Source organism: Cheilinus undulatus, linkage group 12 (assembly GCF_018320785.1).
Source record: "Cheilinus undulatus linkage group 12, ASM1832078v1, whole genome shotgun sequence".
Taxonomy (NCBI): Eukaryota; Metazoa; Chordata; class Actinopteri; order Labriformes; family Labridae; genus Cheilinus; species Cheilinus undulatus.
Window position 1 is genome coordinate 41604360 of NC_054876.1, and position 13180 is coordinate 41617539.

General features: G+C 39.4%; 1 protein-coding gene across 4 annotated transcripts in view; it reads right to left on the reverse strand.

Annotated features, from left to right (window-relative positions):
- Positions 1–862: 862 nt before the first annotated feature.
- The window catches only part of cadm1a (cell adhesion molecule 1a), a 712922-nt gene continuing 700604 nt past the window's right edge, over positions 863–13180 (reverse strand). For all 4 annotated transcript variants that reach the window (XM_041800657.1, XM_041800659.1, XM_041800658.1 and 1 more), the window contains 2 exons: positions 6616–6744; positions 863–1039 (listed from right to left, as the gene is read on the reverse strand). In XM_041800657.1, coding sequence (XP_041656591.1) covers positions 921–1039; positions 6616–6744 — 248 coding nt within the window. In that variant the 3' untranslated portion in view covers positions 863–920. The remainder of the gene's footprint in view (positions 1040–6615; positions 6745–13180) is intronic.

The window sequence follows — 13180 nt, forward strand, 5'->3', positions numbered from 1 at the left end:
ACTTTTCCTTACTAAGACAGGTAATTGTTTAAGAGGCAGTAGTAGATCTGCTCTGAAGAACAAATTGAGGTTATCAACATGAATTAGATGAATTTTCCCAATAAAATTGCTGCCTTCTTTTGTTGTGTTCAGGGAGGGCATGTACAGTACAACAAACCTGTTTCTCATTTATGTCCTTTATACAATGATATGTAAAGCATTCCATGCATTTTTGGAGCTGTCAAAAACTTCAGGGAGGATAAGAGAGAGGGAAATAATGGCTTGAGACAAATCACAGTATACTGGAAAGAGAGTTTTTGTTATGCAGGAGAGGATGCGTGTGCAGACACATCTAGGGAAATGAATAAAGTGGCTGTGTAATTTTTACCCTCATACAAAAGCCAACAGCACATCGATAATTACGAGTGGGAAAGATGAAACAGGGGGGAAGCAACAAGGTTATGCAAATGAGGATCAACACAAATCCAAAGTATGGATAGAACAAGGCACAGAATTTTCTGCAAATGGTTGAACTAAATAAAATTCGTACCAGCAGTTAGGGAGGTGTTGAATGGTGAAGCTCTCTACAGTGATTTCTGGCGACGTCTGGCGCACCGTCCCACCCCAGAACCCCTTCTTATTTTACCGAAAACCCTCCCGAATTTTTGTCCTTTTTTGATTTTTAATTTTTTTTTAACACACAAAACATTCCATCTACATCTGCAGACTAGACTAAACAACGGCTTAAAACCAGGCCTTTCTTTAAAACCCCTCCTCTCTCTTCGACTAGCACTAAAACTGATCCTGATCCAACTTAAATCCCTCCGTATCCTAACCCCCCCCCTCCCTCCCGCCCTCCCTTCTCCCCCCATGCCCCGGCCCCAGAAACAGCACGGCGTCCCAAAGAGGACACCATAGAAGTGAGGGGGGTCCTGTTTTGATTAGATGTAGTACTCCTTCTTTTCGTCCGAGTTGGTGTGGCCTCCCTCTGCGTTGATGATGGCTGTGTCTGCATCCGCTGCGTCGTCCGCTCCTTTGGCTTCGTGTGTGAAGTAGGTACCTGAGGAGGAGGAGGAAGGGGGAGACGGGGGAGGTGGAGATGAAGGACAGTGTCAGGGACTGGATAATGGCCTGCTGCTTAGATGGTACAAAAGATTAAAATGTGCCTCTACATCCCACAGCACCTAATTATGTAAATCCGTCTCCATGTGGCAATTTACACAACCCGAACACCGAGAAGCTGTAATATTCAGATTATACCTCATTTTCCCTCTTCTTCATTCAAGATTGGCACATGAAAATCAGGGTTTTTGAAATGATCTGGAGTGTGGGGAAGAGCACGGCTCGCACCTTCAAATTAACCTTGTCAAGTTCAGCGAAAAGGAACTAGCCAGCACTTCAAACTTAATTTACAAGATTTATTCACATCCTATCGTAAGAGAGGTTGATAACTAAGGCAGTATTCAAGATCGAATGAGGTAAAGGGCTCTCAAATATGAATGAATGAAGAGGCTTGTGAATGGGAATGCCACTGTTGTATGTTAAATTCTTTCGTGTGTCTCTTATTTGTTTTCAGAGTTTGAAATAAAATATTTAATTTACTCTTTTTTTGTTCATTTCCCCAGTGCCAGTATTAAAACTATTAAACTTGAAGTAGAGATGTCCTGATTGGTCAGGAACTGATCACACTTGGATAATTGGCATTAAAAATCTATGATCTGTTGATCAGAGCTTCCAGTGTATAGTCACTAATATTAGTAACCTGTATCAGATACTCTGGTGCCTTGGTATTCAGCTTGGGTCGCAAACCCATTTTCAGTTGGTAACAGATGTATGCTTGGAAAATAATATGTGGTAGGAAGTCTTTGATGAGCTTTTATTTTGAAGGACATATCTCCATCTCTTTGTTCCATCCATTTCAAGTCACTTTTTTCATTAAAAGTTTTGGTTATGATTGAAAAAATTAAGAAATTTGGTTCCAGTTTGTCGTTGAGTAGGTGGTTGTTGGTCCTGATGCTAAACCAGTAAAAAACCACATACTCAAGTGTGTCACAGTCCAGTTTAAGACCTGAAAATTTTTTAAGGCTCAACAAAACCTCATAAAATTAAAACTCTTGACTCAAAGTAGTTCTCAAGTGATCCGGCCTCAGGACTCACCAGTCTGTCTTACCACAGATCGCCGCACAAGTTTCCGATAAATTTTCAACAACGCATGTTCAGTTAGTTGAATTTGTTGCTGTTTGGAGCATGATTGAAATAAAACACCTGAAATAAACAAGAAAAGGGACAAAACTGACAAATTTTATACCCTCTTTCCCCATCATTATGTGTCAATTTTGGCCAGTTTTCCAGAAAACTTGTGTAAGTACTTCACTATCATGGGAAAATTAGCCATTTATCGCAAGAAGAGAAGATAAATTAGTTGAAATATTAACCAAACATTTAGATTTACCCAATTTCACAGTAAAACAGGTTAAAATAAAAGGTACTGATGCATGTCCAATAAGGACTTCAGGACTTTTGCCACCATTTTTTTTTCTGACAGCTAGTCACGACCCACTGAGAGCTGCTCCGCGACCCACTTTTAGGTCCTGACCCACCAGCTGAAAACCACTGGTCTATTCCATATTTTATTTTATAAATAAAACCATCTCAACCATTTCCTGCCACAAGCAGGAAGTGACCAGCTTAGTGGACAACTTCACTCATGGTGCAGAAGTGTTAAACATAAAAAACAACAAATAATCCACCAGAATCATGAGCAGAGGAATCCTGGAAGTGATCTCTGTACACCAGGCAACATCTAAACACTCTGCCCAAGGGCATGATGGGAAAACTCCATCCCCCAGATCTGAAATGGCAGCAGGCAGAGCTTGGATAAATTGCCTCTGTGCAGAGTTGGACTAAAACTGAATGGATCAACACTGTTAAGCAACTAAACACTGAAGACCATTCAACTAAGAAGGGAGTTAAAATTACAATTTAATGTTGAAACTGAGAATTTACCCCTCCACTGTTTGCTGTGTTGTGATTGGCTGTACCTTGAAGCACCAGAGTGCAAGTTTTATGGAACTGTATCATGCTTTATCCACTACAAGAACATCCATCTGAGCATTTCTTGGTATATTATCCATTTTTACAACACAGCAATGGGGCCCTCATCAGGGGTTCTTCCACTAGAACAGGCTCTCAGGGGGCACCCTAATATCCTTTTGCCTTGGAGGTCTTTATCATGTTTTCTCTGCTGAAAGTGAACCTGTAAAGGTATACCATAGTTTTTCACATGGAGACTCCTTTAGCAGAGGAAGCATGGCTGATCCATCTTGCAAAGTTTCAGTATGAAATTTATTTGAAAATGACCAACCAGCATCATTCAAAGAGAATGAGGTGGTAGCTACAGGTGTAGGTTCTGCCCTTCCCAAACACCCACTATGAATTATTTGGATGTGAAATACATCTCTTACACTGGATCAGTCAAACAGGCATATCAGATTAGACTAAGCATACCAGGGCACCCAACAGGGTATGTTTAATAATGTCCCCAACTTAAAGAACCCTTAGAAGGCTGCTACCTATTTTTTCTACCAATTGTAACCCTAAAGGCTAGAGTAAGGATGTCCTGGTGAAGCTACACTGCCTGTAGGCGTTGATGTCGGCATCACTGGTTGTTCATCTCTATATGTCAGCACTGTGATTGAAAGGCAACCTCTTCAGGGCGTATCCCACTTGACTGGAGTCTTTGTTCACTAATCCCAAACACTTAAACACATTCTTTCCAGAATGTTGAAGTCTATCTCTGAGATCCATTAGCAGACTCCAGAAATTATTTTTACCTGCACAGAGGAAGCAATGAGTCCAGATTGATCATTAAACTAAAGAAGTGTCATTACACCTTTAAATTGCCTCATTTACAGTATTTCCTTCCTAAAGTGGTTAATGGATCCAGTTCCATTTCCTCCTGCATGAGAAATATAAAAGTGTGAAATTTGTTATAGATTATAATTATTTCTTGGTTATGAGGGCAGTAGACAAGGTGTGTTATACCATTTATTAGGGCGGCATAAAAAATAGAATTTTACTCACCATTAGGAACCTTTGGCTTTAATAGCCATTGTTTTATTATCTGAAAAGGATTTAAGTCGAGGTTTTTGGAAAGACAAAGAAAGGAGGCCACACTTGTTGAACTTAAACTGCTGAAAAGGCGTGTAATATAATTCAAATTGTGGTTTTTGGGGGTTAAATGTGAGGACAAAAAAAGTCCATTAGTAGGAGAAACTGCTGGTTCTCTCCTACAAATCTTTTTACTGAAACGATAGTCCTTAACTCAGAAACACGAGTCTCCCTGATGATTAAAAATAATCTATGCTGATACTTTGTTTTTATTATGTAGTTATGATAGAAGTATTAGAGTACTGGTATTAAATAAGCATTATCCAAAACAGAGAGAAACAGGAAGAGAAATGTTTATGCTGCTGAGTCCGTCCAGTTTCATGGGATTTGTTGAATCTGTTCAAATATAAACTGTTAGTTCTCCAAAGCAGTAATCTATCCTTCTGGACTGTGTATGTTTATTCTCTCCACTCAGAGATTTTACTGGTTGGATGGCTGTTTCAGGGGATTTACTCTACACAAGTAACAGAGGTAAAACAGGCTGATTCATAGCATTCCCACAATCATTACCGCCCCCTGGAGGGGAAGAAAGACTTCCTACTCTTAAACAATACAGATGTTGGCAGTTTTGGTTATCACCCACATGTTTAAGCCAGCTTTTTATTTTTTCAAAGACTAGTTTTTGGAGCACGGCAGCGCAGGGCTTAGCCCTGTTGCCTCACAGCAAGAGGGTCCCTGGTTCACCTCCTGGTCAGGGCCTTTCTGTGCGGAGTTTGCACGTTCTCCCCGTGCACGCGTGGGTTCTCTTCAGGCACTCCAGCTTCCTCCCACCACCAAAGACATGCTCATTAAGTTAATGGGTGACTCTAAATTGGCCATATGTGAGCGTGCCTGGTTGTCCGTCTTCATATGTCAGCCCTGTGATTGACTGGTGACCAGTCCAGGGTGTACCCCGCCTCTCACCCAATGACAGCCCCCCCCCGGGACCCTAAGCAGAATAGGTGATATCAAAAATGGATGGATAGTTTTTGGGCTTCGGTGCCTCTACTTAGATAGGACCAGGGGGGTAGCTAGGGACTTTAGGCCCCAGAGGGAATATTACACAGAGCCTCCTTAACCAGCTTGCTTAGCAACAAATGTTGCATAATTTTTACAAACATCTATGCATTTTAATTTATTTCTGAGCAATAGTTTTAATATTGTTAGATTAACCCCTTAAAGCCTGTTGTATCATATTTGATACATCCTTTTATGATACCTCTATCTAATTAATATGATCAATAAATTACTAAAAAAAAATTCTGAATACAATCTGATAAATGAAAAAAATGCCCTCAAGTGGATTATCTGTTACCAAACACACCTAATGTATCAAATGAGATACAGAAAATTTATCTGTTAAATTTTATGGAAATCTGAATTTCTTTGATTTCAGTAGAAAGTGAAATAAACATATCAGTTCCAAAAAATGAGAATTTTCTGGCTATAATTTGTGTATTCAGGCTTTAAAGGGTTAAATTTAGTTGCATTATTTCACAGCACTGGACTACACCATTTGAACATTTTTAAGTGAGGAGTAGGGGCCCCCCAGTATTTTATTTTACTTTATTTGTTACAAATTTCAGTCTGTTGGACAATTTCTTTGGTTGTCTTTGATTCAATAATGACAATAATTACTAGGAAAAATAAAAAAATAAAACCCACTTTTCATTGCAGGCTTACCAAGGGCCCCTCCCTACTGTGTGTCTGGGTAATCAGTACCCTTTTTCCCCCCTGTGCTACGCCCATGGATGGGACAGCTACAGAGACACAGGAAACACGGGGAGAGACAGTGGGGGACAAACAGAGCTGAGGCTGGGGAATCGATCCAGCAACCAGTGCATCAAGGACCACAGCCTCAGCACATTAGTGCCTGCTCCATCCACAAAGCCAAACTGGCCCTGACATGCAGGAAACTGGTCAGAGGTGTGGACAGGACTGAGAGGGCGGAGTGCAGCAGTGCATGGTGGAAAAGTTCTTCATCTTAAAAAAAAAAAAAAAAAAATCCTTCTCCTTCAGTCTTGAAAAGCCTGCAGTCCGCATCAGCCTCCTTATAGACAGTATGATTGCTGAGCTGAGGTGACGCTGCAGCTGTGCTGGTGTGTGTCTTTTTTAGGATGTTCCTCCCTGCTCTAAAGAGGGTTCAGTGTACCATATTTAACTTGTTTATTGCATCATATTATTTGTATTATTCATTCTTTGCCACAAGTATCAATAGATCATGATAGATTTGTGAAGACTTGTATTTCAAGACCCAAAGGGGGTCAATATTTTTTTTAAAAAGCCCATCTTTTTCCCCAAATGTCTCGCTGGCCAGATGACATGTGCAGGTGGGCCGGAAGTGGCCCATGGGCCCTAAGTTTGCCACCCCTGTATTAGAGCACATACAATCTGATAACTTTTCTTTTCTTCATACCGTTTTAAATGAACCTGGCCTGTTTTTGTTTCAAAGTGGACAGAGTTTGCACTGATGGTTTTCTTTCCTACCTTTGTGTCTTGCAAAGTAGCGCCCCAAGACGATGAGTAAACACAGCATGGCGAAGACGACCACAGCCACGACTCCTCCGATGACTGCATGGTCCACCGTTCTGGGTGCTCCCTCTCCAGCTCGAGAATCTGAAAACAAAAGGAAATAAAGTTCAGCACCAGTGTTGGGGGGAAGTGTTGCAGCAGGCAGGAGGAGCGTTTTTTTACTTATTCCATATTCAGTTCAGACTCGTACACACACAACCATCTCTTAACCTAAACACACATGTTAGAGTTCTTCCTTTACAGCTTATAAAAAGGTGAGTTATTCTGAGTTACATGTCTTGGATCAGACTTAAACTAATGCAGCTTTTCTATCCAGATTTTGCTCTTCTCTGTTGTTTTTGTTTGTTTCTATCTAACAAGACATAACAAGGAGTTATCCTCCCGTGACCAGTTTAGCTCCTTTTTATCTTGTTGACATTTTAATAAGCACCTTACAATACAGCCACGACAAAAACAGTTTAGATTAAAATCAAGCATTGATTGAAACTGAGCAGGAAAAGAATTACCATTCTCCTGCTGAATGCTTAGAATCACTCAGGGACACATTTACTTGGAAAATGATGTCGAGTAAATGTGCGTTGTGCTTTTCATTGCATTCTGTGTGCATTCAGCGCCGGAGGCTGCGGCTCATAACGCAGTCAGCTCATGGTGCTGAACCTCCAGACGCTCGGTGAGTGAAGGAGAGCTCTTAAGCACAGTTCAGAGGTGGGATTTCTATAAGATCACTAAGCTCCGATAAGATATGATTACTAAATATTTACTTTGGCCAACTCCGCCTGAGAAGCACTGTTAATAGAACTCCTACAACAATCATATCTTCATCTGCAGTCTGAGCAGAGACGGGGTGAACAAAGAGAGCTGAAGTTCAAATGTACACATGCACAATATACATCCACAATATTTCTTATTTTTAAGAGGATTTCACTTTAAAATATAGCTCTAAATTGGACTGAATAAGAAGAATAATAATGCCTTTAGTTAGAGCAGTGGTGTCCAAACTTTTTCCACAGAGGGCCACATATAGAAATGTATAATATTCCTCGCCAGGAGGATGTTAAAGTTGGTAAGACTAATCCAATGTAAGTTAATACATGCTTAGCGATTGAGTATGCCTAAATGGCTCGTTAATGGCTGACAGGGCAAACAGTCATTTTCAAGATTTTGGGGAGCCAATCAGATTTCAGGCGGCACCGTTTAGCCCACCACTAGCTCCGACCCTGAAAAGTTATTGGTGTTGCTACCTGCTATGATAATCCATCAGGATGTTGTTAATCAAGCTATCTTCTTGTCAAAATGTTTGTTTACAGATTTAACCCGGTAGCACTGCCATATTCCATTTTATCTCAGGAATTTGCTGTGGGCCAATCAAAAATAGGTTCATAGTTTGGACACCCGGGAGTTAGAGGGTGCACCCACTAACTCCTCACAGTTCCTATCGGCCACAGCATCTTGAAAATAAATGCTGATTTGATAATTAGCCATAATATCAGCATTTAAGGTAAACCTGTAGATGAAACAACGGTACATGGTCCTGAGAAAGACACAAGTTCTCATGTTATTAACCCTAATCTTACTAAAACATGGTTTATTTGTGATCTTTGCAAAAGAACTACTCTACCCACAATCCTTGGGTCAAAGCATTATCTCTTATGTCACACTCAGTTTGTAGAAACTGACCGCAAATGTTTAAGAGCCACTCATCTTCAACCATCGTATCTGCCAGTGTCAGACCTTTCCTTTTCATAATCGGCCTAGTTTTATATTAGGATATATAGTCATCTAGCAATAATGATCCTTACTGTTAATTCTACACATATTTTTACGTTTATAACTGACACTATAGCCATATCCAAGAGCAGGTTTACAATGGATTTATGAGAACCATAGAGCTATCAAAATCATTGTTGATCTGTTCATTTTCTCTTTTTTTCTCAATTCCCACCTTTTTCCCCTAAATATACCTCTTCTTTTTTCTGCATCTCTTTTCCCTCCTGTAGCATCCTCTTCTCTTTATCTACATCTCCCTCTTCTCTTTTTAGGCATCTTCCTCAGTCCTTCTTTCTGCAAATCCAACCTCTCTCTTCTTCTGCAACTGCCTCATATCTTCTGCCATCATCTTGTTTTTATGCATCTCTCGCCCCTTTCTGTAGCATCCTTTTTCCTGCATTCCCCTTTCTCTCGTTGTCTGCAACTCCCACCTCCTTTTTCTGAAACTCTCCCCCTCTTTTTCTAGAACTCGCTATCTATCTCTTTCTTCAATCATCCTTTTCTCTCTGTCTTTTTCTCCCTCTTCTTTTTTCCGCCTTTCCCTTTACCCCTTTTCTGTATCAACACAACTTTGGCAAACATTCAGTATTAATCTGGTTCTACTTAAGGTTTCTTCCTACATTTTTTTCTTTCTACTGTAACTTAGGCAAATGTTGCTTAGTGCTGAGCTCATGATGGATTAGTGTTTTTCCTTCATAAGTAAGTTAATGGTGGCAGAAAAAGTCGTTAGTCACAGTTAAGCTCTATGGTGATGAAAGCTGGCACTGCATACGTCCTGTAAGTGACTCAGCCTAAATCATCACAAAATGCTGTGATTTTTTTTTCTAAGGTTAGATTCAAATCACTCACTAAAAGCTTGTTCAGGTTCTGGTCTGTTGTGAACTGTCAGGCCATGACTTCAGTTCCTCATTCCAGCCATTATTTCCCTCTAACATTCCTTATAACCAGTCCCCATGGCCACTTACTCAGCTAGGGTTCATATCTCTCTTCTTTTTTTAAGAACTGTTACAGTTGAGCATTATTGTCATGCACTAGATCCTCAGTTATTAGCCAACAGAAAAATTCACTCACAGTAACCTGGTTTCAACCTGTAGTGGCAATCGCATGTACAGATTTAGAGTCTGAATAACCTCAGTTCAGATGCTGAGATTTGGACTTCAACTGATCAATAATACTACTTAATACCCATAAAAAGGTATTTGGGTGAAAACAGTCATGATGTTTGGTTGCTTTTTAAATTTTGTATTTTTCTGTTATTTTTTATGTGGTTGAGCTGTGCAAAATGGTTTTACTAAGAAAAAAGAATTCATAGTCGTACATCATATTGAATATAAACAACTGTGAGACTGTACATAGAGAAAGAGAGAGATAAAGGCAGAGAGACTGGCTTTGTGGGAGTGGAGTAGGTTTGGATATGGATTTTCAAACTGGGATAAATGCAGTCAAATGTCACTTTAAAAGTCACTTTAAAATCGATACGTACTGAAACAGAACTTCTCTATTTAAAGTTCATGGTGGTCATTTTTTATTTGTCTGGGACAGACACAACATCCATCTCTGCAGCACTGCTGCATTAGCTGAAATGAGATATAAAAGCCGGATTTCCAAACCAATTGTATAATTCCAGAGGATAACAGAGTTAATGGACAACAGACAGGTTCACTCAAATGAACTGTGACAACAGACAAAATAAAACATGTAAAACATGATTGTAGTGTCAGTCAGTGCAGTTACGTGCACTGTTTAGTTGAGCTGCAGATACACTTCTAAAAGGTTATCTAACTGGCCATGTCCCAGTATTCATGCACATGCAGGAGAATCCCTCTGCTGTGGTAGGTGGTGATAGGCCCCCTTCAGCAACTTACTATAGACCTTCTTTGTAAACAAGTTAGTAAGTGGTAAGCTGGTTGTATGTTGAGTGGTGGAAACATGGACAAGCTTTACTGCTCTGTGCATTTCATACATACTCTACCTTTTACTTCTGGTACAAATACAACCTTCTGACCTGTGGTGATGTAACTTTGCTTTGCAATGCATTTAAGTTGTTGACTTGCAGGTCAAAATGCCTGGCATGGAAACTGTGGAGCATGCCAAGAGTATCTAGCCCAGCTGGCTGGATTAAGTTGTACACATGCACAGATGAATTTATCCACATCTGCATTATATTTAGAGCTTATCTTGAATTTTCATTTAGGTTGATGTCTGTCAAAGTGACCTCTTTATATGCATTTCTGAAGTCCATTTAAGTCCAAATTACAAAATGAAAAGTCATTTTTTTAACTGCATGTACATGCACAGACTTCCTACTCATTGGTGTCTTAAGAGGCCTCATGAAGTCCAACCAGAGTGGTTGACATATTGGAAACATGATTATTATTATTATTTATTATTATTATTGCAACTCAACTTTAGATCAGTCAAGAAATGGGAAAAGGGGTGGAGTGGAGGCAGTGAACCAGGTCATGGCCATGGTTATGAAAATATATGATTAACTTATGGTATCAAAACTGATAAAATGCGAAAAAAATTCACTCTCTGCACCAGGGGTGGAGAGACGGTCGAGAGGGTTGCTTCCCTAGAAATGTTATACTTGTCAGGCAGTTCTATACACTTTTTCACACAATTTTAAACATATATTTAGATTTAAAATGCCAACAAGTCTATGCATCATTTTGGCAAATATGATACTGTTCAACCTAACAAAATCATTCAGCTTTTAAATCAATTTTTCCTTGTGTAGTTACACTAAAAGTGTCATTATCATTCTCAAATCATGATGTTTAAGTTCAATCATTTTTACTTCTGCCACCTAGAAATATCTGATGTTTTTTAAGTGACATTGCAGAGGTAGGGTTGGAATTTGGTGTAAAAGATTTCAATCGGAAGTATAGATTTTTAAACAAAGAACATAAAAAGAAACGTATGGGGTTGCACATTTATCTATTCAGAAAAAAGCTGAAAATGGCATTTTTAGAATAAATTTAAGGCACTTTTACGTACTGCAGTGAGTGCACAAGTTGTTGGGATAAAAGATCAGATTTTTTGGTCTATGCAGGGCTATAAGAATTAAATGTTCATGTTGTGATCAGCAAGGCCCAATTATCTATTGCTGATTTATTTTTGCATTGATTTATTAAAAAATTCTTAGGCAACATCCTAGAACCAATTTGAAAGACTCCAGACATTTAAGAAAATATTTGGGGCTTAAGCCCCATAAACCACCCCCTTGCTCTGCCTTTACTCTGCACATTGTTTACCAATACAGTCAGATTTAAGATTTAATCAGACCAAAACTATGTTTATTTCTGCTATTTCATCAGACCAAACCTGTTTGTTTCTGCTGTAGAAATGGACAAGTCAATATGGCACCTGGTGGAAATTCCTAGACTTTTGCAGCCAGCCTCAAATAGACATGTCATCTTCTCTTTCAACCTGTTTATTAACTACACTCACATGCACATAAATGTGTATTGTTTAAAGAAAAATGCCAAAACATTGCCAGGCTACAGGAGTTTGCAGATTACATTGTGAATGCTGGATTTTTTCTTTACAGAGACTAGTTCCTTGCACAACCAAAACCCACATTATTACTACTAGACAATGTTATTTCTTTCCTTTATTTCTCTTTAGGTTCAATATCTAGATATCTGGGGTTATATAAGCCTGACAGCTTCATAGTGATCAGTTTCTGAGTCATGTACAGGTTTATTTTTCATGTGGGAAACGTTTCTAATTCCAATCATCTCTGCAGCTCCCTCCTGTGTTCATACCTTCTTTCAGACATAAATAATCCACCATTATCCTCATGTCTCATCTCAATATATGTGCCCTTAAATGCATATGCAATAAGGATGAGAGGCCCTCCCTGTAGACGGACACATGACATACAGTCTAGTCTCTAAATCCTGCACATAGGGCTACATTCTGTGCAGCCGTGGCATGTCTATACTTGAAAAACCTGCACCAAAGCCTCTGTAAGTCTACTTTATAGCACTTATTAGTCTTAATGAGCTATCTGACACACTTCTTACATAAGCTTAAGCTTAGCAGAGAGGTAAACATAACATCTCAGAGTAAATTAGGTGAAAACAACAAAACATTCACAAATTACTCAAGAAGATGGATGTTTTTAACTTTCAGAGAAAAAAGGAAAAAACACCTGGGACTGGACAACAAGCCCCTGAAGCTCTGGGCTGTAATGCTATGTGAAAGCTATTGATTGGGTGTAGAGATCCATGACAGCCTAAAGTTAATATCTGTTTGTGGATGTGATTGGCCCGTCAAAGAAAAAGCAGCTCATTGGTAGCCCTGAGTTCATGGTATGGGAGACGGAGTGGGAGGGGTGGAGGTGGAGAGGAGATGATTCATGTAGCTGAGGGCTGCATTAAGGTGCAACCTGGATTCAATTCTGCAGTATAAGTGCACATTACTGATGCATTTTATGCTCTTAGCACATTAAGATACCATTAGGCCACATACTTAAACTCAACCTCTGTCTAATTACAGAAACAGATGTAAAAATATGAAATAGGCACATTTAAAAGTGGAAATGCCAAATAACAAAGCAGAAAACTGAATAGAGCATCCTGTTTTAGGGACTATTATGAGAAACTTTCACTCTAGATGGAGCAGGGGTGGATATCCAGAGAATTAAAGAATAGTTGAAACCTTTAAGGCGTCCTAATTTGTTAAACGTTCAAATATCTAATCTCTGCTATCTTGTGAGAGTGATTAGTAATCTTGCAAACAGGGA